General features: G+C 40.1%; 1 protein-coding gene across 1 annotated transcript; it reads right to left on the reverse strand.

The window, feature by feature from the left end:
* Window positions 1-26,703, reverse strand: LOC108665066. Its single transcript, XM_018151782.2, has 19 exons — window positions 26,544-26,703; window positions 24,457-24,576; window positions 23,852-23,915; window positions 22,182-22,343; window positions 21,818-21,942; window positions 21,006-21,129; window positions 20,637-20,728; window positions 19,735-19,863; window positions 18,789-19,041; window positions 18,053-18,159; window positions 16,368-16,571; window positions 15,258-15,705; window positions 14,682-14,839; window positions 13,926-14,290; window positions 8,527-10,693; window positions 8,142-8,286; window positions 5,902-6,041; window positions 2,534-3,014; window positions 1-2,233 (listed from the first exon to the last, which is right to left on the reverse strand). The coding sequence occupies exons 1-19, from the start codon at window positions 26,691-26,693 to the stop codon at window positions 873-875; spliced, it is 6,795 nt and encodes a 2,264-aa protein (XP_018007271.2). The 5' UTR covers window positions 26,694-26,703; the 3' UTR covers window positions 1-872.

Consider the following 26,703-nt stretch of genomic DNA (forward strand, 5'->3'; position numbering starts at 1 on the left):
AAAGCTTACCCAAGTAAGCATAGATTTCTTAGAGATAGTAAGCCAGCGAACAGCATGTAGGTTGCATAACATCCCCCTGCCCAGCCAAATATCCATCACCCGTAAAGGCAAAAGTTGAGTAAAGGTTGCATGGGCTGAAATTATTACTTCTTGCTACGGTGAAAGTAATTTAGTGCGTAGCAGTTCGGTGGCGTCGCGAACACAAGTATATCTTGCATGTCGACAAGCATTCGCAACAAATGCAAGAGCTCAGCTGCGTACATGTGGCTAATACACAATTCTTCCAAAGATGTGTCAAAGGCAGTATAATTAAATACAAAATACTGATGTAGTCAGCTAATTATTGACTTCAAAGCCGCAGCATAGCTTACGTATAAAATCTGTAGATGGCAGCACACAAGATGAGAACTGACAATACATGCGCAACAGACTTACAGCGAACATTTAGCTCGACCACCTCTCGCCGGGCGAATGGTAAAGAAAAATGTAAGTATTCAATCATAGCAATTGAATACTGGCAAGATGCACTTATCAACATCAGTTAAGGCCAATATGACAACCAATTTTTTACCAAATAATTTTAAGACAATGGGTCTAAGACGCTGCAAAAGACATCGAGGCACAACCCACCAGAAAGCAGCACATTTGGCTGTAAAAATATACGGCGAATCAAAGTTTTCACGAAAATGACATCCACCCAAAAAGAAGTTTAACAATAGATAACGACGGTAGAAGTCATTGGCCGTGTGTAGGCTCGATGTTGCCAAGATGAAAATACAAGTCGGATTTATCGCAAATGTTAAATGATTGAGACATCATGAATAAATATAACCTAATACAGAAATGGCAACCCGAACAAGAAGTATGGAAATTCAGGAATTCATGCAGTTGATGAGCTGCTGACAGACGTGCGTATACTGCAATTCGTTGCCAGCAAGACGCTTCATCTTGACGGAGAGATGCGCGCTCTGTAAGTCCTGTGTCACCTCCACATCAACGCGCACTCCTGACGCAGCTCTAACACTCAAGCCCTTGGCACTGAAGCCTTCATGTACCAGAAACGGCGCATTGGCGTGGACAAGTTCGGTGAGAGCGGCAATCACCGCACTACCTTCCAAGCCGAACCATTTAGGCGGCACTCGTAGCACTAGTGAACCACTTTCAGTTTTGTGCACTGTCGATGGGCTCGCAGGTCGTCGATTACTAGAAAGCTCGTGACCATGGCATGAACCAAAGTCATTAAGAATGTCGGAATATGAAACCTGAGTTGGTTCATCTATACTCAGTGATGTCTCCATACATGAGGGCATTAAGGGAGGAAAGCTGTGTCTTAAATCTGAATTTGTAATGAAAATTTGGTGACGCGACCGAGCGTTCCCGCCTTCAAATGAGCTTTGGCTAGAGGTGTCTCGTAACGTAGGTTCGATGATGGCATCTTGCCGAATAAGATTTCGCTCATTCCGAGACGAAGGGCGTGACGTCGGTTGAGGCGATGCAGGATTTGAATTGTAATTGTCCAGTAATGCCTGGAAGGGTAGCTGTTCCGAGGAGGTAAAAGGCTGCACCGGAATGGGTAACGGTACAGGCGCAGGTTGCGACTGGAATTTTTTTGCAGCGTTGACGGGGCCACAGGTGCCTCGAGTGATGGAAGGTCGGTCGTTGTCGCAAGGAAGTGGGTAATCATCAAGACTGAAACCCTTGAGCACCTTTGAGGCATAGTGACGAGGGGACAACTGTGGTGATGGATATGGATATGAAGATAAAGAAGACGACTTTGAGAGCACCGACATGGATGTAGGAGACGAACCACGCGACCGCGACGGCGATCCAGGTAAGGGTGACGACAACGAAGCCACAAGGTGGATATGCGGTGATAGTTGTTGAGTCATCGCAATCAGGGATTGTCGCAACGCGCTGTCGCCGACACTTTGATCGATGCCTTCTGTGTCCATTGCATTGGCAGGGTCTTCTGGGGACGACCCGGAAGACGTCAAAAGAAACTGGCCTCCAGTTTCATCAGTGACGGATATCTGAGGATTCTTCTGAAACGAGATCTTGACGGGCTCCTCGGTAATGCAGCTCAAAATTGGAGGTGGAGACGGTCCAGGCCGAGGCGACGTGCAAGGAGAGGCGTGAGGCAGAGGGGACAGTTCAGGCGAGACGTGTTGCAGTTGCAGCTGACGAAGCCCGTCAGCTGCGCCCTCCACGCACGCGCCAACGAGGTGGGGGGATCCTGCAATGATGCACACTATCAGGAAGTATACTTAGCAGGAAGATCACTTCAAACACTCATCAAAGCTTCACGCTGTTTACGAGCCAATTAATGACATGAATAAAAGTGTATTCTACATACATCAATTAAGCTAACATTGCTTTCACTTGACAGAGGAACAAGGAAGCAGACAAACAAGGATTCCGCCATAACAAGCCATTATAGAAAGATGTCTAGTGAGACAAAACAAAGTTCATTAATACATCAGACTGAATATCAGGTACAAAATTCTATGCAACCAATTTCTATCAAGATACCGACCAGGTCTGGAGAGCGGCGTGGGGGAGGGTGAAGACGAGGAGGGAGTAGAAGGCCGGCTAGCAGCGGGTGAGAGCAGCGTTGGGTGAAGACACCGCGGTTGATAAAACTGAGGCTGTGGGTGGAAGAGAAATCCTTCATTGCTTCCATCAGTTCCGCCCCCGATGCTGGATGGTTGTTGCACGATCAGGGATGGCGGGTTGAAGTTGATAGGCGGGACGATGACACTAACAGCATTTGAGGCGGGAGAGCAAAACGGTGGGATGGAGGCGGGAAGGGGAAGAATAGAGTTAGGGTGAGAAGAATGGGCCGTACTAGGGGGAGTGTTGAGTGACGACGAATGAAGGTTGGGTGGAGAAGGTGACGGGGTGTGGAGGCGAGTTGTCGGAGGAGAGCAGCATGTTTGGCTCGAGTTCGGTGATGGATGTCGGGTTCGTTGTAGCAGCTGCTGCTGATGTTGCTCCGCACTGGCTCTGCTGTGTTTCTGCAGGGCATACAAAAATGTAAAGACCAGTTATTACTGAATTACTTCGTCATACATTACGACGTTGTTTCCCCAATCATAAGAGAAATAAATAACAACTTATTTTAAAAGTCGCCTCGCATATAATTGATCTTGCAGGCAGAGAACAATGAGAGCTCCAGTTAGAAACTGATCCTAGTACTCATCATAACGAATTAGTTGATCGTTCATTCCCATCTTCCCGTGTCATATGTACGTGTAAATTCCTCAAGAATTTTCAAGATCCTATTAGATGGAATATCAATATGGAATCCTGTTGGAATATATATCCTATCCAATCCTAATATATCCAATATCCAATCCTATTGGATGGAATATCAATAGGTGGAAGATGCTCCAATAGGTAGTTAGAGCATCGATAGTTTTGTGAGACAGATAAACGTAAACATAATACATAAAAAATATGAAGGTCCAAAATAAAAACGGCAACAACACTGCGAGGCTAAGGCATTTAGTTGGCTGTGGAATTAATAAAATTAATAACTTGAAAAAACTCATGCAGTAATCATGGTTTACAAAAACAGTTTAGCACCAAACAATTTACGTCTCCGCCTGTTCACACATAAAATATTCAACGGGCTGATTTCAACGATTAATTTTAAACGTAGCCTCGCTATTAATAAATTTGCGCTGGAAGCAGTACAACTTCAAAAGAAATGCCTGCAATCATGAAACCTTAAAAAAAAAAACGTGAGAAGAGTCGAGTCTAAACTCACCTGTATGTTTTCAATGCAAGAATTTGCTGGGTAATCTACTAATGAATTCATTTCATAATTTATACAGACATGTAAAGCGTTGCAGTTGCTTCACGTTTCTAAGGCTTATAAAGAAACAATTATGATGCCAAAAGATTTTATTCATTTCCCTACTATAATTAAAATAATCCCTTCTTTTTCGTTCTTGAAAAATTTTTTTTTAATAAATTTTTTTATTTATCTTTGTGAGTCGCCGAAAAATGCGCATTTTCCTTCTCGCCAAACGTAGCTGTTCTCATTCTCATGAGCATTCATAACAATAATAACATTACACACATAAACATACAATTAAAAGCCAGTAAAAACAGTACAATTCAGTCCCATGTAGAGGATTTAGGATTAAAATAAAATCCACGGCCCAAACAGCAGAGCATGAATGCCCCTTGCACAAACACATTAGGTAACTTTTAAAACATTAAATCACTCAACACGGTGCATTCGAGGTTTAAAAAGCACAGTGATCTCATAGCTAAACCTACATCCGAATTACTAGAGAAACATTACTTCTGAACAAGTAGCTATTATTCTTGCTTCGATTTAAAAGAAAAAAATTTAAACTACCAAGAGTGTAGCCATTGTTCCCGGAAAATAACACAACCCTTGTCAGGCAACGAAACAAATTATATAAAAAAGCCATTTAACAATCAGGCAAGAAAACAAAAGTCAGAGGCTAGGCAAGCCGTGAGTAACAAGAGATTCAAGGCAGACNCCACACTGGGGGCGTGACTGGGACAACAGCCACACTGGGGGCGTGACTGGGACAACAGCCACACTGGGGGCGTGACTGGGTCTCTTATTATCCACACAATATATCACCATAAGCCTGCGCGATATTTCACAACATTATATCAACACTACTTTCTTCAATTGATCGTATGTGAATGAGGCGATTTTGTCACCCTTTTATTAGTTCAAACAAATTGATAAACTACCCCAGGAGATACGCGTAATTTACCCAAGTTTGGGAACTAAGGATATTATTTTCAAACGGATCCAGGACATCCAAAACGAGGCGAAATTTTTGGTATTCCCGAGCTCAGTGAAGCAGCAAAAGGAATAATGGAAAGAAAAAGAAGTGAGAAATACCGCATGACAGAGCAGAATAGATACGNGGACATCCAAAACGAGGCGAAATTTTTGGTATTCCCGAGCTCAGTGAAGCAGCAAAAGGAATAATGGAAAGAAAAAGAAGTGAGAAATACCGCATGACAGAGCAGAATAGATACGATAAGGCGGTACATACACATAATGAAACTATAAAGTAAACTGATGGAAAGAGAACGCACAAGTAAATATAAATAAAACTAATACTCAACAAGCTACTATATATATACAAAGACTATCTAAAGATTCAGCGAAAGTAAATACTAGGCAGCGTGCGTTCACTACTAGATGAATTACAGCAGGCGCTGGAAATTTACTTGCCTTGAATGATATTGGCATCGCTCCAACCAAAGCTTTGTAATTGGTTTGAGGACATGATATTGCTACTGAAATATGACATTTACAGACTGAAGGTAATACAAACCTTTAACTTAAGAATGGAGTGTGAAATTTGTTTGGATCAAAGTCGCTACGACGACATCGCGGACAGGCAACATGAAAATACTTTTAGTCTGATATTTGTCATTCTCTTTCGAACAATAATCGTCTCTTTGCTGCTTATTGACCTCTCAGAGAAAAACTTCAAAACCTACTCATGCCATACTGACAGGAAACGATGGTCCTTAATGCGCTGTGGTCTTCCTGTGCACTTTGTCATTTGCAACCATACTGAATCAGCTCGGGAACAGGTATGTTCAGCCATGCTTAAAGATTTTTGCAAATTGGAAAGACTCGAATTTATGGTACGTGGTACAAACAAATTTAGTGGAATATTCTCCAATGTGTAATTCTCGTAAACAAATGGCCGCTGTTGAGCTACTACAAGGGTCTGAAATACAGAAGGGAGGATACGNATCGACCAGAATCACGGGTATTATTTCCGGACGAAGGCTTTGCATGAGCGTGGCCGTGGACGGAGATGTCCCTTCATCATAAGCTCAGAGTGAACTCCTAACGCAGAGTCAACATCACCAGTAACTTGAGCTCACCTGCAGGTAGTGGAACTCTGTGTTGATGTCAGAAAGGCTGATGGTGGTGTCACTGGAGCGTCTCCCTATGGGGGAGTAGCGGTCGCTGGCGTAGTGTAGACTCGACGCTTCTTTGAAGCTTTCACGGCTCCCTCCACCTCCTGAATGAATTGTGAAATTAACAATCCTTTCCAAAACGAATGTAAGGAAGAACTGTTATGATTTTAAATTTATGAGAAACTTCAACCCAATGACGTAGACGTAAGCCTCGACGTAATTAAATATTATATTTGTAACTCAGTTGCTTGCCTTACACATGACTTCCCAAGACTGACGCATGTTAATTATACTTATAATTGGCAATAAAATGAACGAGTTGCACCAACACAGTGAAGCTGGCATGTTGCACGCGACGTACTTGAGTTGCATGAACATACTTGGGTTGCATGAACATACTTGGGTTGCATGAACATACTTGGGTTGCATGAACATACTTGGGTTGCATGAACATACTTGGGTTGCATGAACATACTAGGGTTGCATGAACATACTTGGGTTGCATGAACATACTAGGGTTGCATGAACATACTTGGGTTGCATGAACATACTTGGGTTGCATGAACATACTTGGGTTGCATGAACTTACTAGGGTTGCATGAACATACTTGGGTTGCATGAAAATATGATAGACGTTTACGCGGCGCCAACGAGTCACGTTAAAATTCAGGGGCCTTATTTTCAAAAACTCGTTTAGGTACACGTAGTGCCTTACGTACATGTAGTGACTGATTTCCCATAGGTAATAATTGGTGGGAATAAATTGAAAAGCCGTCAGTGATTGGCTGACGGATTTATGAACTCTTTACTCTTTTTAAGCATGGCCACCTGGGCCCATACTTTCAAAAAAAGTTAAGAGATCGTATGTTCATCAGCCAATCATCGGCGGCCTTTCAAGCAAAATCCACCAATCATAGACAAGAAAATAGAGCGTAAGTACTTACGTTCACTTAGCGAGTTTTGAAAGTATGGCCCCTGGCTCGTAACCCCGAACAGGACTAGACATGCGACTTAGAAAATGAAAAGAGGTCGCCAATACATTCAGTTTGCCGACGGTAAGGGCAGAATACGGCGACCATGGAATTTCCTTTTATTCACTAAACTAGCAAACAAGTAAACAATCTCCAGAAATAATATTACACGCTTACAAGTCAACACACACATAAGTGAGAATCAAACTTTAAATTCCCTTCACACTGAACATATAAATAATTATTCAAGTGTACAAATTAAACCAACAAAAATAATCATTGGGTTAAACGTTAAAATAATATCAAATAAACACACAGAAGAAACTTGAGCATTAGGAGTCACCAGGCAGGTAAGAGGACAGAGCGCAAGAAGCATTGCATACAACAAGTCAAGCCTGAGGATCTCGTTCACTACGCAGACTTGACTGCGTTATATTAACAAATGATATGTTATCGTTATGTCAAAATAATGCTTGTCAAAACCGAATAAAACAGAGCAAATGTCAAAACATGGCATGTTTAATATCAAGCTGGAAAAGATATGCTGGTCAATGTTTTCAAATCTGTAACTAATTAATTGAAAAAGTTAACATGCTTTGAAACAGATTAGTAATTTAATTTGGGGAGTGATTGAAGCGGTAACTTCTCACATTAGCCGAGATAAAAATCAAAAACTAAAAATGCGCCGCTCGCCGCTCCTGTACTTGAGCGAGTTTTGAAAGTACGGCACTTTTCCTTTAACAAATATGTATAGGCGAAAAAATCTGCACACTTCCATATCACATGCAGCGCTTTGCTTCAAGTACGCAGATGGCTGCACTGTATTGAATTGAAAAAATTAACGCCTCAATCTAACAATTGCAAGAGTAAAATGAAAATATTACACTTAAAGCTTAAACTATTGAAGCAGGATTGTACGAGGGATAGATTAAAACATTTACAAAGAATCACCGAAAATTAGATCCAACATGTTAGTCTTATGCTATGCTGAAAGAGTTCAGGTTAAAAAGGAGGAAGCATGTGTAACTCAAAAAACACTCTCCCTCTGCTAAGCCGAAAGTTCATGTTAAAATTAAGGAATCAGTAGCAGAAGAACAAATCAATCGCATGTTGGCATCATAATCAAGAAGCACAGTGGAAAAAGCCGCTTCTCCCAAGCCATAATGAAGTTTCAGAGCGCAAGCACCAAAGAGTTCCCGAAGAAGTTCTTGAGAACAAAACTTGCATATTGACCTGTTGAACGTTGTCTCCCAAATGAAGTGGTTGGTGGCTTCCTGTCCCTACATTGAAGATGCCTCTCGAAGAGTCTGGGGCGTTTCAGCTGAGATGAATTGAATACAAGGCGACGTCTCAAAAAGAAAAAAATCGCGAACAGCAATACTCAGCGGATCACATTCGAGTGCGACTGAATCGAAGAAAAATCAAAGTCGAACCACATATTTTAGAAGAAATTGTATTTTCAATCTATTAATATTTCATTCAATACGTCCTTGGGACCGATGCCCGTGGTATAATATCTTCTTAGTTACCCGGCATTACAATAGTTTAATTTTTTTCCACCCCAGGAAATAAATAATACACCAGGGTGCCGATTTTAGGAGATGATTTCTCAATTTGCGTTGCGTTGATCAGGAGGAGCAAGACTGAACGCGGGGCCTTCAGTTTCCGACATTGGCATGGGGTTGAATCTTTCGCTGGGCCGCGTTCGCTCGACTTCAAGTACCGTGGCCAAGCCCGTACGACGCTGCCGGGGCTGTTTACCGCCAGTTCTGGGCCGCTGATACGGTGACTGTTGCTTGCTGCCAGCAGCTTGAGATGACTGTTGCTTGCTGTGGCTCACCTGCTGTGACAAGCTATGGGATGTGGACGGAGATGATGGCGAGCAAGGAGCAAAACACGGCTGAGATTTCTGCCAACTTAACAAGAGTTCCTTAAGAGCAGGATCACTGCTTTGAGAGCTTAAAAGAGTTGAAGCAGAAACACCAGAATCGTAACTATTGTTGCGACCATCATTGAGATTGATATAATAATCACCGGAACCAGCAGGTGGAGTTGGTGGAGTACTAGTCAGAACAACTTGAGATGGAGAAATACTACCCGAAGAATTCAACACTGGCGAACCCGACCCGAATCTGGGACTATCAATATGACCAGGCAACATTGAACCCCGAAAGTCAACAGGAGCTTGTACAGAATAATGACCAGAGATTGTGTTCGGAAACACGACTGCAGGACTTTCTAATGACGAAAGCCCTGTGGCTGAGTTATGACTACTCAAAGAAGACTCCTCGGTAGTAGTGCTAGAATTGGCTTCTGATCCATAGTAATCTTGAGGAACATTAAAATTCATAACATTGTAACCCTGATTGGTGTTTTCGCTATTGAACTCTGAGATATCATCCATTAGTACAGTGTCCTTATTTGCGTTAATATCCAACGATGAAATACTGTTAGTCCCAGCATCAGAAGCCAGGTTCTTAATGTTGCCTATGCTATCACGAGTCACATCATAGTCGCTGATCTCCATTGCGTGGAGGGACTGCGCTAAGCTTGGTGATGAGGAATCATTGACCAAGGATCTACGCGAAGGCGACCGTAGCAGTGGACGAGGACTTTCGTAAGCTTCACAATTGTTGTAAGGGATTGACGAAGAATCAAGATTGTCATTCCGCCTTACAGGACGACCAGACATGATACCAGGCGAGGGGTCCAGTCTGCTACCAGAACTTTCACTCGTGTTCAATAAGGATAGAAAATTGGCGGAGAATCCAGAATCTTGTAGACAAGGAGCCTTTGAATGAGGAGGGATCCCAGACACGATTCCGTGACTAACGGAGTCACGTAAATGAATCATTGGAGTGCCTGAGGTGATACCAGCTACCGTTGAATCGCACACAGGAAGACCAGATACAATGGAGGGTAAGGAAGTATCGCAAGGAGAACAAACCGGCAAGCCGGCTGTAATACCACCGGTTATGGTGAAGGAAGACGCAGAGTTACGCGTGGCCATGAAAGACAACCTGTCACCATCGCACAAATTGTTGTTTGGAAGAGAATCACACGAGCTGGTATTACTGTTGTGCATGTCAGGAACTCCAGGCAAATTTCCAAGCAGGTCTGGGTCTAAATGGTCGATTCTAGGAGCAGTGATCTCTGAATATCGGCCTCCGCGGCGCACAGGCCGTCCAGCCGAAATGCTGCCGCTCATGTCGAAGCTGCGCCTTCCTCTAATGACCGGCATACCGGACGTGATGCCACCGGTGCTGCAGGATTCAGAGATACTGATGTTGGGCAAGAGGTGGGAGCTTAGAGCGAGATTTTCACGAGGTCTTCCAGCCGTGATGCCACCACGCATTAGAGAAGAAGAAGCGGCGCTTAGCAACGAGCACACTGAGTCGGATGCTCGTCTCTTGATACGAACAGACGGAGACGACGAAACCCGGCTTTTGGACGATAAAAGCACGTTTGATGAAGATTCTATATGAGGCTCAATAGAATAAACGGACGCGAGGCTGGCAAGGTCCGTAGATGCATTGGCTTTAGTTAGGCTGGTAACTGCGTGACGAGATGAAGACTGGAGTCTTCTGCCAGAGCTGTCTTCATCAAGACTATCGAAGTCTTCCTCAGGTATGCAAAGTCCTAACCTGTGATGATTGTCTTGGCTGAACTGCCGTTTGAGTTGCTGATGCAGAGGTAAATACGATTGGTTCATACGAGCCTCCGCCTCCAATACCAGCTCGGGACTTATCACTGCACCATTAATCAACAAATGCGGAACCAAAATAAGGGAAAAAATTTATTCGAGGGCTTGTAATAAAAAAACCTCGAGGTGAATTTTCAGGAGCAGATTACCGATGCAGGTATTCAACATTGCTAGCAGCATTGCAATGATGATCAATGCTTTGATGTTTGGTTAATAGCAATCAAGGTATTTATTAGGACCACCGAAAATAAGGAGATACAAGGATGTGTACGAAGCATCCAGAACAGATATTGTCGCGGAAACGGTTTTTAAAAAGTCGACCGCACCAAACATAGAATATTGCAACGAGGGAAAAAATAATCGAGTAGCAAAACCAATGATGAACAAGAAATGGCAAAGAAAGCAACGGAAAAATAAGGAAATATATCGGTTCCAGGGGTAGATACGGAAGCAAGGAATTACGATAGATAAGATAAGAACAATAAAGATGACCGCCAAACTCAACGTGAAGAGAATGATGCAGGAATGAGGAGAGGGATTTAAAAAAATACACATTAGAAACTTGCTAGGATAAAATATAAATAAATACAAAAATTAAATATACAAGTGTTGAACAATTAAATAAATTCTAATGTGGCTACCGTCAATGACACACGAGTCGCCGCTCTTCAGCAGTCACTACACTTCACCCATCGCTTGTCAATGATTACGGCAAAATAGGTACTGTACCAGTTTGACTTAGAAATCATAATATTTTTATTATGATTTCTAAGGACGATAATATGGTGAAATACTGGTCAAAAATTCATTTTCTATTATGATTTCTAAGCACGATAATACGGTGAAATACTGGTTAAAAAATCATTTATGTCGTGCTTTATGAACACAATAAAACATTTTTAAATGTCCTCATAAAGTCTCTCTTTTATTCAGTAAACAAAACAGACCTTTAGAGTTTGTTGTCCTATAATACTTTTATTCAGTAAACAAAATAGTTTAGAATTCTTGGCTGGCGACATGAGAGCTGAGGCGAGTTGAATGACTGACGGTGGCGATAAAAAACGAGATTTTGCTACCGGGATGTTACACTCAAAGAAATGGATGAAACTGTCCAAATAGTGAAGCGCTTTTGTCCTTGTGTGGACTATCCTGAGTCAGACTGGCCTGGCAACAGAACGTATCAATGATACGTACGCTCTCTGCTCATGGGTAGGAAAGTGCGTCACTATTTGGACAACATGACCCAATTATTTTATTGTTTGGGATATTAGGATCTCGATGAGGGAGCTACACTGATAGATAAATCACCATTAAACGGTATTACCGGCTTTTCAATAACCGGCCGGCACGTGAAAATAATCATCGTGTTGCCGTTTTTATTCCAATTTTACACTAGAAACCAGTGTAACATCTGAAAAAATGGAAAAACGGTTTATTTTCACGGGGCGGCTGGTTACTAGAACACCGGTAAGACCGTTTTTTCACCGTTTTTTCGAACAGTGTACAGGGTATGAGGTATCAGGATAGTACGACACAAAATACTACAGTTTCATATGAAGAAAAAAAAATAAAATGCGGGAAGTACAGGTCTCTAATTAACAGTCTACAACTTGCAAACTTATTAGCAATACTGAAAAATTAAATAAACTTGAATGCAGCAGGAACACAAAATAGATTAAAGTTCGTGCGGTTCACTACGATGCTCTGAGCAATTAACGTAACAATACAGTACGACAAAGAACAAACTTTCAAGTCAAAGCTACTCTTAAAAAAATATTATTAGGCGTCTCACTAGGTGAGAAACGAAGTCAGCTTGTATCTTGTTCAAGCCAGAAATATATCTGCACATTATTACACCTTATTATCTTTCTGTGACCTAACCTAGTCTTTCAAACCTAATAAAATTTTGAACAATTCAATTCTTACACTTTTGAATACTTTTTTGGAACAGCATTTAAACCTAAATAATTTTAGGGTGCGCCATTTCTTACACGTTCGACAGTCATTTTCTGTGACATCTTTCATAATAATAAATAATAATAGCGGTTTCAACTTTCAGTGGGCCGTAGGTCTGTCACCGATTCTTAACATCGCAGAAGTTAACATCGACAGCTTGTTGCGGTCTCGAACACGCAACTCACTCCTCCAATCTTGGTACTCTGAACTGTAACGACTGGGTCACCCTGCCCAGTTCATGCCTTATATGCGTGTGGGTGAACTTATGAACCTTAAAAGTGTAAAATGAGCCATAGCTTATTTTTAATTCTTCAACCTGCTCGAAGACAAGCTAGTAAGCATTTTCTCGTGAAGCAAGTTATCACAAGTTAGTACCAGGAAAATATTTCATGGCACGCATGCACCGGACCAGCGGTCCTATTTTTTTCAGAGGTACGTAGTGCATTTTAAATAATTTTCTGTGAATTTCTCGTGATGCGACAATAATATTGACTTCAGTTCCAGCGCTCTGATGATTTGCTGCACCAATGCACTCGAACATCATTAATTAGTGCTCAAGAAGTTAGGGCAAATATATTGGCACGGCATCAACATAAAATAAACTAAAAACACGAAACATTTAGTGTATTTATGCATGTAAATTCTTGGTTACTAGCACTAATAGCTTCATTTGATGGCTTCAAGAGGCGTTCTAAGGAACGAGTTGCAATTAATCCAATTAATTGTCCCTTCAACAGAGCAAAATCCCTGGGGCCATACTTTCAAAACTCGCTAAGTTGGCGTAAGTACTTACGTTCTATTTTCACGTCTACGATTGGTGGATTTTGCTTGAAAGGCCGCCAATGATTGGCTGATGAACTTACGATCTCTTAACTTTTTTTTGAAAGTATGGCCCCTGGTCTGTCCGGGGAGTATTGAGACCAGGAATTTTTGCAGCCTAAACAGCACATCATTTATGATATTCAGTATATTACACGATTATTTATATCCGCATTGCACTAAACCCTCTCCTACTAAGTCTCGACATTGAAATCAATATTTTCATTAACATCAATATCGCACATAAGTATATGCAGGAGGTAGCGATGTTAGTTAAGTAAACTGAAGCTAGGGTTCGATTGCCGGAGTGACAGGAAAATTTGATGGAGACACTCTAGCAAGATTGTGAGCGCAGCCGTTTCAATTTTAACAGAACATGATATCTTTAGCTCAGTTTAACGATTTAGGTCAATATACATGAGGAAGTTAAAGTTCACGTCAAGGTATTGGAAAAAGTTAAAGTTCACGTCAAGGTATTAGAAAAAGTTAAAGTTCACGTCAATATACAATGAATATGAGGAAGTTGAGATGCAACCCACTTGGCCACATCGTTGGGGTCGATGGGTTCATCTCTAAAGAGCTGAGCAGGAGACGAAGGTGAAATGAGCAGCAAGTTGTCAGTGGTGGAGGTGCTGTGGGTGTTGCAGTCACTGCTGCAGTCACTCGTGCTAGATGCAACCCACTTGGCCACATCGTTGGGGTCGATGGGTTCATCTCTGAAGAGCTGAGCAGGAGACGAAGGTGAAATGAGCAGCAAGTTGTCAGTGGTGGAGGTGCTGTGGGTGTTGCAGTCACTGCTGCAGTCACTCGTGCTGCTCGTGCTGCTGCAGCACACTCCACCCCCACTAGGGCAGCACACACCAACACCTCCTCCGCTGTCACCGCCTATGTCCGGGACGTCGGTCTGTGCAAAGGTTGCTTTTTAAACTAGGTGTTCAAAAAATTGAGCTTGGATTATTTCCTGCTGGGCTAGTGTAAGACTTTGAATACATGATGCAGAAAGGAACGGAGGTCCGCGACTTGAAAAAAAGGTTTTATTTTCGTCCGCACCGGGTAATCCTACACACCACAAGCGACAAAGGTTCAACGAAGCAGGTACACAACAAACGAAGTACAGGATGTGCACAGGACGAACGAAGTACAGGAACATACAAACAGGATAAACTGCATCTTAAAATTCAGGTGCTGTACCTCACTTTTAAGTACGAAATATTTCAACAAAAAAATAAATTCCTGATTCATTGATAGTGCACTTGCAAAAACTGGGATCGCTCTCAACATGAGATTATTCAGACCTGCATATGCTGGTGTTGGTGAAGGTGTTGATGATGATGGTGGTGGTGAGGGGACGACCGTAGGGGGGGAGGAGGGGGTGAGGGGGAGGCCAGGGAGCGCTGGTACAGAGGCTGCAGGTTTGCTCCGCCGTCAGAAGCGCGACGACCAAAACCACCAGCTGAAGATAACAAGAATTAATTAGACACATAATGATTGTTAGGTAATGATAGAAAAATTAAACATCCATATTAATGCGGAAGGAAACCGGCCATCATCCAAATTACTCACCGACACGAAATGATAATCATCGGAATTATTCATGGCCAGAAAATGATAGTCAATCATCAGAGTAACTCATGGCCAGATATTTTAACGTCTTTGAACTACGAAATAAACAACATAATTTAAGCCACTTTTGTACTAGTAATCAAAGGTATTTGAAGTATGAATCTTAAATCAAGTATATAACTATTCATTATAAATGAATGAATCAAGATTGTAGCGATTCATTGTTTATGAATCAAGTATGTAACGATTCATTATGTATGAATCAAAATTCTTGACATAATTTGTATCTGCGAATGAAAAGAACGCACCAGACTCAAGGATGGACGGAGGCTTGAGCAAATGTTGATCTTTATGGTAAGTTTGGGGGACCAGAAATGGCCCTCCTCTTGCACCGCCCGTTTGCATGAACTGCGCAGGCGTGGGCCCATACATGACACCCCTGCTATACGACGCCTCGCCCCCAGCATCCGCCCCCAGCAAACTGGCGGAGGTGGCGGTGGTTTGGTGCATGTGGTGCATGTGGGAAAGCTGGTACTCCAAGGGCACCATGGTACCACCATGAGTAGTAGTGGTGCCTCTGGAGTAATCGTAATGCACCACACCAGGGACTCCGTTGACACCTGCTTGTCCTGAGATGCCGAGGCCTCTGAAGGCCGACAGCGCAGTGGAGTACACGCTGGGGTTGCCGGGCTGGTCGACGGTGGGCGACCAGTGCGGTGACATCAGCATACCGAAATGCTGTACTGCATTCAATGTCTGGTGAAAGAACGGAGTTTATCAAGAAATAAACCAAGAAAATAGTTCCTTATAAAATAGTTGTAACAAATATTGAAAAAGTAAACTACCAAGCTGTGCGCGAGTTTCCAGTGCATTGCTTTGAGCTCCCTTTTCGAAAACCACATAAAATCAAAATTTTTTATGAATGAATATACATTCAAAATTTCAAATTAATAAAAAGTAATACCCCGGCATGACAGTTATCATGGACACACGCCGAAACAGTTCTTATATATTTTCAGCACCAGGGCTAGAAAACAAACTTAATCAAGATAAAAAATATCATAATTAGTTTATTACTCTGTTCCTACTTCCACATCAATGTAAACACAAACAAATGTTAACAGGACAGCCGATGACAGCTCCAAAGACCATCTGATGTATGTATGTGAAATAGGAAGTACTAGGTAAGGATGCATTGTTTGCAATGATAACACGACGCTAGTGGCTACCAAATCAATTTACTAACAAATCTGCGGACAGTGGCTAGCAATGGTGTAGGGTGTCACTGGGGCCCACTGTATGATGCCCCATGCCCACCTGATGGTGCAGGGTGTCACTGGGGCCCACTGTATGATGCCCCATGCCCACCTGATGGTGTAGGTGTCACTGGGGCCCACTGTATGATGCCCCATGCCCACCTGATGGTGTAGGGTGTCACTGGGGCCCACTGTATGGCGTCTGGAGCTCAAATACTTCTGGGCATCGCTGTGCGCCGCCCCCGGGTTGGCAGCGACCCCCGTGGTGGGGTACAGGGCGGAGGGCTGCTGCTGGGGGAGCTCCCCGTCCATCATCTCAGCCTCAACGTCGCTGTCGAGACTCAACTCTGTGCCCGACCACGTGTGCTGCAACACAAAGACTACAATTACGACAAGACCATCATTAGCTTCTAAGATGATATAGCCTGCATCACAACAAATGCTGATACAACCTACATCTTGACAAATGATGCTGCGATCTTCATCATGATCAACGATAATAGATGAGCAATTAGCATATTTATTCGCTTGTCCATGTTACTCCTAAAATAACATAATCTAGTTCAAGAGGTATCTTGGCATCATGAACCGTCTTGGGTCAAATACGCTACCATCATTAAAGGATTGATCTGGCGAGCTTGTAGTAAAGTGAAATTTCAAATGAGACCGATTAAAAATCAACTAAACCAAATTACAAACGTCAGACATCTGTATTTTTGCACATGTTTATAGCCACCAGTTGACAACACAGGCAAAACATAGAAGTCCGCTCTGCCCACCAAACTGACTGGTGACTTGAATAAAAACTGACTCGTTTACATTTATTTTGTATGTTACACGAGTGAATTAGAAAACCTTATCGAGGGGCGCCACGAGGTTGAGGTTTGCTGTGAGGGGCGAGTCGTTGCCTGGTATCAACGATGACGGTGATGCGAGGTCCAGAGAGTTGCGCCCCACCATGCCTGGGGAACATAAGACCAATGTCAGAGATAATATTAATATAATAATGTAGTGTATAATAATGTATAATGTAAGAGATAATAATAATAAACTGAAGCTAGGGTTCGATTGCCGATTCCAATAAGGAAATTTTGATATTTTTTCTGCCACGCCTAAGCAACAGATGATAGTATGAGAAAAACACAAGGAAATTTTTATATCTTTTTTTCTACCAAGCCTGAGCAACAGATGATAGTATGGGAAGAACATAAGGAAATGCACATTTCTTCGTTCAATCGCACCCGAGAAAATCAGAAGAATGCATAATTGAATAGCACATACCTATACTAAGATCTATTACAACTGGGTAGGAAGATGGCATTGGGAGAAAGCCATTATGTTCGTTCAAACTCAATACACCATAATTTATTAGAAAAAGTTTGAGACATAGCAAGAAATAACGTCATCTGGGATATTGATTCTGAGTTTAAGTTTCCGTTATAATCATCCCATACTTTTTACCACAGCCTAGATACACACACGAGCTTCTGTGGAAGAAATTATTTTCCTCATAGCTACTGCAAGAATCGAAGATCTCGAGTCATATAATTAAATTATAAAAAGAAAAATTCCGTTTTTCTTTCTGAGCTAACTTTCAAGTTCTCACCGTCATACAGTGGACAAGTGTACAGAATTTGTCTATGAGATTCAGAGATAAAATCTTTCATTAATTATTACAAACAAATTAGCTGAAAATTTTTTAACACAGCTTTAGTGTGTGGGGTCACACAAACCGGTGGTGATGGACGACTTCCTGGCCAGAGTTTGGGGAGGCACTGGCAGATTATGGAGCGATGCTGGCGACAGGTCCAGTGATGAAGGTGAGGTGGAGGCGCCCGGTATACTACCTTGTCGAGGGGCGCCACGAGGTTCAGGTTTGCTGTGAGGGGAGAGTCGTGGCCTGGTATCAACGATGACGACGATGTGAGGTCCAGAGAGTTGCGCCCTACCATGCCTGGTGAACATAAGACCAATGTAAGAGATAATATTAATATCATAATGTAGTGTATAATAATGTATAATGTAAGAGATAATATTAATATCAATATCGCCTAGAACTGAGTGAAGGAGGTTAATGAAGCTAGGGTTTGATTGCCGATTCCAATAAGGAAATTTTGATATCTTTTCTGTCACGCCTAAACAGCAGATGATAGTATGAGAAAAACGCAAGGAAATTTTTATATCTTTTTCTACCAAGCCTGAGCAACAGATGATAGTATGAGAAAAACATAAGGAAATGCACATTTCTTAGTTCAATCACACCCGAGAAAATCAGAAGAATGCATAATGGAATAGCACATACCTGTTAAGATATAGGCATCACAACTGGGTAAAAAGATGGCATTAGGAGAAAGCCAATATGTTCGTTCAAACACAATAACGCTATAATTTATTAGAAAAAGCTTGACACATAGCAAGACATAACGTCAGCTGGGATATCGATTCTGTTTCAGTTATAATTATCCCATAACTTCTACCAGATATAAATTATTATATTCACGAGATAAATTCTTTTCTTAATTATTACAAGCAAATTAGCTGCAAGTTTTTCAATACAGATTTAGTGTATGTGGTCAAACAAACCGGTAGTGATGGACGATTTCCTGGCCAGAGTTTGGGGAGGCACCGGCAGACTATGGAGCGATGCTGGCGACAGGTCCAGTGATGAAGGTGAGGTGGAGGCGCCCGGTATACTCCCGTCAAGAGAGAGCGATGAAGGCAAGGATGTGGGCAAGAATAAAGGCTGCTGCGCCACCACGTTGCTGTACTGCCTTATTCGGTCCACTTGGAGGTCGTGAATGGCGCTCAGGCTGTCAAACTTCTGGCCTTCCACTGACTGTAATTTGTAATTATTTAAACAGGTGAGTAAATAATATAATTATTTATACACCAGTATGGTGAATTAAACAACGTAAAAATAGTAATAATATTAAATAATTATGCAGTGGTATATAATTAATAATACACCAGTGTAATTATTACGCCACCTTTTAGCCCTTGAGAGACTGTAACACATAAATTCCAATGAAATTATTATCCTCTGATAATCAATCTTAAGTAACATACATCAGCGTTATGATTACCACATTTCTCACCGTCCACTGAGTACAGAAATCCATACCAGTGTTACATTAGCCAGGGTAAACAGTCATCAACAATGCGTGACCTACAGCATAGTGTACCAGTACGGTTAGCAGTGATCTACTATTGTCATAACGATATTACTGAACATTTCATTATAAATACCAAGTATTAAACAATGAAATAAACAAAGAAACTCTTATGACCTGCAGCACAGTGTTCCAGTACGACTTGCAGTGATCTACTATTGTCATAACTATATTACTAAACATTTCATTATAAATACAAAGTATTAAACAATGAAACAAACAAAGAAACACTCGTGACCTGCAGCACAGTGTTCCAGTACGACTAGCAGTGATCTACTATTGACATAACTATATTACTGAACATTTCATTATAAATACCAAGTAGTAAACACTGAAATAAACAAAGAAACACTCATGACCTGGAGCACCGTGTCCCTGTCCACGCCCAGCCTGGCGGTGATCTGTTCTATGACGAGTTCGCTGGCGCTGCCGTCGCGACACTCCAGCTGCAGGCGCTCACAATCTTCTGGACCCATGCTGGCTCCGTGCTGTGGTACCACACCATATTGTGGCTAATAAGTTATTGTGGCTAATAAGTTATTGTGGCTAATAAGTTATTGTAACTATAATGTAACTAATGCAAGTTCAGTATTATGGTGAGCGCACTGCAGCATTGTAGCGCAAGATTCAAGCATTGATTGGATGCATCTTACTTCCTTGCTGACCAGACCCACACCCAATGATGGCGTCAGGGATTCAAATGAAACTTGGCAGCGACAGAAACGGTAACAATTGCGTTACAGCGTCAATTTTTTTAATATATATGTATGGGTTGTGCTGCTGTAGCGTATCTAATGTCTGTTTTTTAACTCCCCTATTCAAAGAATATAAATAGAAGCTTCAAACTTGAAATGAACAGTCTTATAAGCAGCATCCATTTAAATAATACAAGTGTATAACATCAATGACTAAATTCTAACAAGTAGGATGGATATCTAGGAATGGTCGTCATATGATCACCATGTGAATTTAGATAATGAATATGCGATAGTCATTTATTATTATCGCTCCAGCTGGGTCAATTACTCAATTCAAAAATATAAGCTGCGTACTGAAAGCAAAGAAATTCCCTGGCAAATTCATGCTGCGAGCAGGAATGACGCCTCGGTTGTTGTAAATAATTCATATGAACTAGAATAGCTATAATAAACTATTAATTATTTATATAAACTATTATTGTTTGAAATAATTCACATGAACTAGAATAATTATTATAAACTATTAATTATTTATATAAACTAGTAATAATTAAAGAAGTCACCAGTGCCAGCCAGCGATGCTGCAGGATTTGAGCCAAACTCAGTCTTCTGTCAGGGTCAACCTGCAGCATTTTTCTGATGAGCTCTTCACATTCTGCATATGTACAAAGATCATTTAAATAACTTATCATTGTAAGTCAACACTAGCAAGTCTAAATTGATGTCATTTATACATTACATCACATCAAGTCCACACAATAAATTCAACATGAATATCATCCAAATATCACTGAGTCAATAATGATTCGGTGCATTTTAGCGCATTGTCTAAAGTCTAAACCAACACAAGCTCTCCAAAAAGTCAACTTTTCATCATGTTGCATAAACAATGAGAAAGTAAGCTGAGATAATTTTAAGATAAGAAGAACTACCTGTGGACATGAAGTACGGTATTCTGAACATGCCGGTGAGAACTTTATTCCTCAGCTCTCCGATGTTTGGAGGGTCAAAAGGCAGGTACCCGCACACCAGCACATACAACACCACGCCCAGACTCTGCCAATATAATACATTAATTAGTAACTGTAATTTAATTTACAATTCAAAGTTCATTCAAATCAAGAACTACACTAATATATCAAAGGCTATTAAAATTAGTCAAGATTGAACTAATAAATATTCAATATTCAGGCATCAGGCTGGGGGTTTCAAGATGGAAAACGGCTGCATGTGAAATTTCAGAGCTCAGCTACAAGAAAAGCTCGTGTAACAATTATAATAAAATGAGTTATTGATCATAATATGGAGGCATTATTAGTGACAGCCACGCGTTATTTACTTCATTTGTAATACTTGAAATATAGAAAGGCTAGAGATAGTGAAAATGTGACCTAGAGACAATACATTCTTCATATGCATATTAAATATGTATGACCTAAAGATTGAATATGCCGTTACCTACCACTACCAGAGTAGCATATTATTGCCAACCATACTAGTGAGCAATTTTATAATGAACGTTTAGAAGGGTGCACAAGTTCACTAGGTACTATAGAACATTCATCTGCTCATGAATAGACCGGCTCAGTGTGCAATATACTGTAAATGCAACTGGTGTGAATTTAAGAATGATTGACCTCAATTGTTGGCTCATGGGAGAGGGAAATATTGCAGTGTACAACTTTGTTACTCGCGAGTCAATTGAATTGTATAGATAACCATTCTATGGTTGATCAGATCATACCCAGATGTCAGCCTTGGGGCCATTGTATAGTCTCCCCTCAAAGAGTTCGGGAGCGGCATAAGGTGGGGAACCACACCACGTTGACAGTGGCTGGCCCTGCAGGTGGAAGTTGCTGAACCCAAAGTCTGCAATGAATGTAGCATGTAAATCATCACTGTATACATGTGAAAAAAAAAATTTATAAATGGTTTAATTCAAATCATCTGTGCTAAAGTTGCTCACCATAAGAATAAAAAAAATTACTTTATTATCAATGGAAATTAATAGCATAGCAGATCCGTCAATAAAAACTGTCAATGAGTTATTTATTGATCAACACATAGATGTAAAATAACAATACCAGAAATGAATATTGATAACTTACCTGCTATTTTTATATTGTAATTTTGGTCAAATAATACATTCTCAGCCTTAAGGTCTCTGTGAACAATGCCCTTCTGATGACAATAAGATATGGCAGCGGCCATTTGACGAAACTTGTCTGCTGCTAACGATTCTTTCATCCGTCCATGTTTGGCAATATAATCTGAGGAAATTTACAAACCAGTTAATGAACCAATGCAATAGGAAGAGTATGGACACCGACATACATAAAAAAATATTCAATTTAGTTCTAAACAAGAGATAGAACTAATTAAATGAAGCAATGCCTCATACTGTTGACATAGAGAGACAGATTTACTATATAAATTTGGTTTTCAATTTTCCCAATTAAGTCCTTCACTAGAATCAAGCATTGGGCAGGAAATTCAAGTTAAATGCATTAACACATAGAACATATTTTTAAATTACTTAGGAACTACTTGAAATTTATTGCCAAGTTTCAAGTATTGTCTTTACACTTTCTGCTCTCGTGACAGTGCAGGTTTCAAGATTCCACATACCCTTTCCATCAGCCATCTTCAAGAGTCATACATAAACTGAGCAATATAAGATTGTCAAGTACTCACACTTTCTTTAATATGGCATTAGAATGTATGAAACAACCATACATTTTTAATTAAAAATTACAATGAGCTATAGAACAAAGGTAGCCAGCTACAATCCAGACAATACATTTATGCTGGACTACTGGGCAGTACTGGCACATTGAACTGGCACACAGGATTAGCTGAGCAGCTGGTGCCAAAGTTGCTGGTTCAACATCAATCTCTCAACTAATGACCAGCAATAATACAGCTGCACTTAGAACTGGCTAAAAAGTCACTGCAGTGTCTATCACAAGGCTGCCAAACATACACATTCATAAATGCCTAATGAGAATGTGGCACATGCTAAATAATCTTAAAATTTAAAAGAAATGTAAAAAAGAAATGTGGACACTTAACACGTTGACTACGATTGCTTCATCTTGTACAATTATTTCATTTTTTGTACTTTTTTTTACGGCTAACATTTATGATAGGGGTACTTCCTAATTAAATTTTAAATACTGCAAAAAGAAAATAAATGGAATTTTTATAGCGGAACCTACAAATAAACTAGTATACCTTGAATTATCGGCCTTTTTTGGCCTTTTTTGTTCTCAGATTTGGCCGATTCTAGGCAACCTGAATTATGTACCACTACCTCCTGGAGAAATACATTTCGTGGTACACATATGTACCAACACGTAGTCAACGTGTTAAATGGCAAATAACAGAAAGACAAATCAAAGTGAAAATAATTGTCACACCAAATTGGTTCCTAACCATCCCTTTTTCTTGGACCATACAACAACATAATTGAATCAAATATTACAAACACTTTTGAAATGCAAACAATAAGTCACTATTTTTAAATTTCAATAGATCCAAATTAAAAAAAAATATATATCTGTAAATAGTAAAGTGGCTTGTAATCAAAAACTTAAACATTCAAGCACACTTCCAGTAGCTAATTGCCAAGAAAGCAGTGCACAAGTTTACTCTGAATTTTTACATTTTAACTTGGCCCTCAATTAATAGAAAAGTCCAAGAATGTTTTACATGTGCAATAATCATGGAGAACAGCAACACTGAATAATGCAAGCAAGAAATGATCAAGTGTACTAACCAAAAAGTTCTCCTCTCTCTGCATATTCTGTGACAAGATATATAGATCTTTGTGTCTCCATCACCTGTGGGACAGGACAACACATGATCATGAAAATAATATTATAACACTCGGGGTAATTTTCATTAGTCATTAATGTTATAAATTTTTGAAAAGATTTAAGGTTAGCCCATGTATAGAATGACCTTAAGTCAAACAGTTATACAAGTAAAAAAATGGCATTGGTACAGTAGTTAATGGAAAAAATATAAATTTGATGGTCATCTTCAAGATCAGTAGATATTTGGTACATCCAAACCAAAATTTTTCCAAAAATAATTAGATTTAAAATTGAGAATATTAAAAGACCAACAAATTTATTTTAACAAGCTTATATATACCATATCAGAGAGATCTAAATAAGCCTATAAGGGAACATTTTTCAAGCAATGGAAACTAGCTTGAAAGTAGACCAGTCATGTGAAACTTGTACATACATTACAGTGTCATCATTTGTTTCTACTTTCATATAATTTATAATTACTAGCAGCACCAATGCTACATTTCTAATAATGTCATACAATTACACACACTGCAAAAATATCCCAAAGCAAAAGGAGTTGTACCTGATACAGTCTTGTGATGTGTGGATGTCGTAGTCTCTTCATTACCTCAATTTCCCGCATTACTTTTTGATGATTGACTTCATCTCCAAGCTTTGTTTTGTCTATTATTTTGATGGCAACCTGAAAACAAAAATTTAGGTTAGATTTTCAACACATGTCAACATAGCATTTATGTATTATGTATGTAAATATCCATAATAAGGTATCATAATGATCAATGTAAAAAAGTACAAGTACAGATTTTAGGTTGACTTTAAATGTCAAAAAACTTGTCCAAAAGTTTCAAATAACCTACATTAACATAGCACACATTATGATCATAGAGGATGACCGACAGATAGCAATTTTAATGGGCAGCCAGTTAGGTTAGGAACTTAGGATAGCATCAAAAATATCTATAAAATGTATTATCACAAGCTTAATTGCCTCTAAAAAGAGTTTGAATCAAGTCAAATTTATTTTAATAATTATTAATATTAAAATTTGGCATAATATAGGTGCTTATATGCACAGCTTGTGAAGTAGTTCAACTATAAAACTCAAAATGGCTCTCCTAAGCTTTGAAAGGGTATTCAAGGCTCAAAATTTCATAAATTTACAGGATAACAGTTTAAAAAATCCAGTCACACTGTCCCAGGCTCACAGCCAGTGTGGAATTCTAGAGGGATATTAAATTAACCAGTACACATAGCATATTGGAAAGCAGGACCTGAAAGCTTGGAAAGGCCAGGAACTTTCCACTTTCAGTCCATCATATTTCATATCATATACATAACCTATCACTTTCCAGCAGTGATTGGTTGATGGGATTGTGATTTTAGCCCCTTCCAGCTGTGATTTGTTAATGGAATTGTAATGTTATCTGCTTTCTAGCTGTGATTGGTTAATGGGGATGCTTTCAAGCTGTGATTGGTTGATGGAGATGCTTTCAAGCTGTGATTGGTTGTGCCCATAAGCCCTGCCCCCAAACATGGTATATGTCTACAGTACTGGTTAACTAAATACTCAACTTAAACTTGATCATTACAAACAAAAAGCCTGGATAATTTTTAAAAAATTCATTAAATAAAAGAAAAATAGAAAATATCTAGCAAACAATTTTACAACAAATCTGAGCCTTCTGAGGTACTGTACAATTGAAACAGTTTGTCCACTTTTGATTCTCCTTTTCATTTATAGTCAGTCACCTGGCACTTGGCAGAGCACTGTATCTAAGGAAAGCATTCCACCTTGGGTGGAAAGCTTTTTTATAAGTGAACTTTCATTTCTAGAATTCCACCCTGCTCACAGCCAGCCTGCCATGCATAGAATATAGGTAGCTAGCTATCCTTTTGAGCTGCAACGGTGCAACCACAGCCTTGACTTGAGCCTTCCTGACATTTTTAGAGCCGCAAGATTCCTGATAATGAATTATGTCCAATCTGATTGTTAACAAAAGTCAAGAGTGCACAAAGCTGAGTATGCACAAAGGTTACACAAGACTCCAAAAGTATTGAATATTTGTTGGCTACCTAAATTGTTGCTTCGAAGCCACAAGATTTCATTCATTAGTAATAGTAAGAAATTCCAGTCCTGTTTAAAATAAGTCACAGCTCACTGGGCTCAGGAGTAAAAATTTTCTACACTAGCCTCGTAGCTTGCAAGTACAAGTTGCTAGATCAAAAAATATTAGCTGTTTTTATCATTAGATCACAATCCAATTCCACCTAGCCTGTGACCTAGGTGTATTGTGCATCTACCATTTATTTATTACTGATAAAAAATTGCATCCTAACCCTGGGCCCTGGCACTCACTAGGTAGGCTACTCCAGGCAATAGCTTAAATAGGTAGCTAGTTTCAATTTCAACTCATGCATTCGGTCAATTCAGTTCCAGTCTGTTGTGGTTCAAGGTTTCTACTCTAAACCCCTAATTGCTCGGTAAATATAGCAATTCACTTTAGTTTGGTAATCTGGATTATTTCATTTGAGCAGTTTTTATGTATTTCTTTAATAAATGTTTTTCTACTTAGATCTCGTAACTAGGCTAACATCATAACATGTGTGTAAACATAAACTTTGACGTAGGTACACGAAACTTCATCTCACCTTCGATTCGGTTACAATGTGAGTTGCAAGTTTGACAACGGCAAAATTTCCTTTTCCCACAGTCTTTTCAAGTTCATAATAGCCAATCCTACTCATTTTCCCTTTTGTACATGATACGGAGTGCAACTTCTGCACATCCATTGGTGCCATCTTGCAGACT

The sequence above is a fragment of the Hyalella azteca genome, unplaced genomic scaffold, assembly GCF_000764305.2.
Source record: "Hyalella azteca isolate HAZT.00-mixed unplaced genomic scaffold, Hazt_2.0.2 contig17082, whole genome shotgun sequence".
In the NCBI taxonomy this organism is placed as follows: Eukaryota; Metazoa; Arthropoda; class Malacostraca; order Amphipoda; family Hyalellidae; genus Hyalella; species Hyalella azteca.

What these genes read in the sequence shown, in the direction of transcription:
- LOC108665066 (XM_018151782.2), bottom strand. Translation starts at nt 26,693, where the DNA reads ATGGCACCAATGGATGTGCAGAAGTTGCACTCCGTATCATGTACAAAA. An exon ending in AGCATCGCTGGCTGGCACTG is followed by an intron (nt 19,864 to 20,636) that starts GTGACTTCTTTA and finishes GTGGTACCACAG; the next exon opens with CACGGAGCCAGCATGGGTCC. An exon ending in GAAATCGTCCATCACTACCG is followed by an intron (nt 18,160 to 18,788) that starts GTTTGTTTGACC and finishes TATGTTCACCAG; the next exon opens with GCATGGTAGGGCGCAACTCT.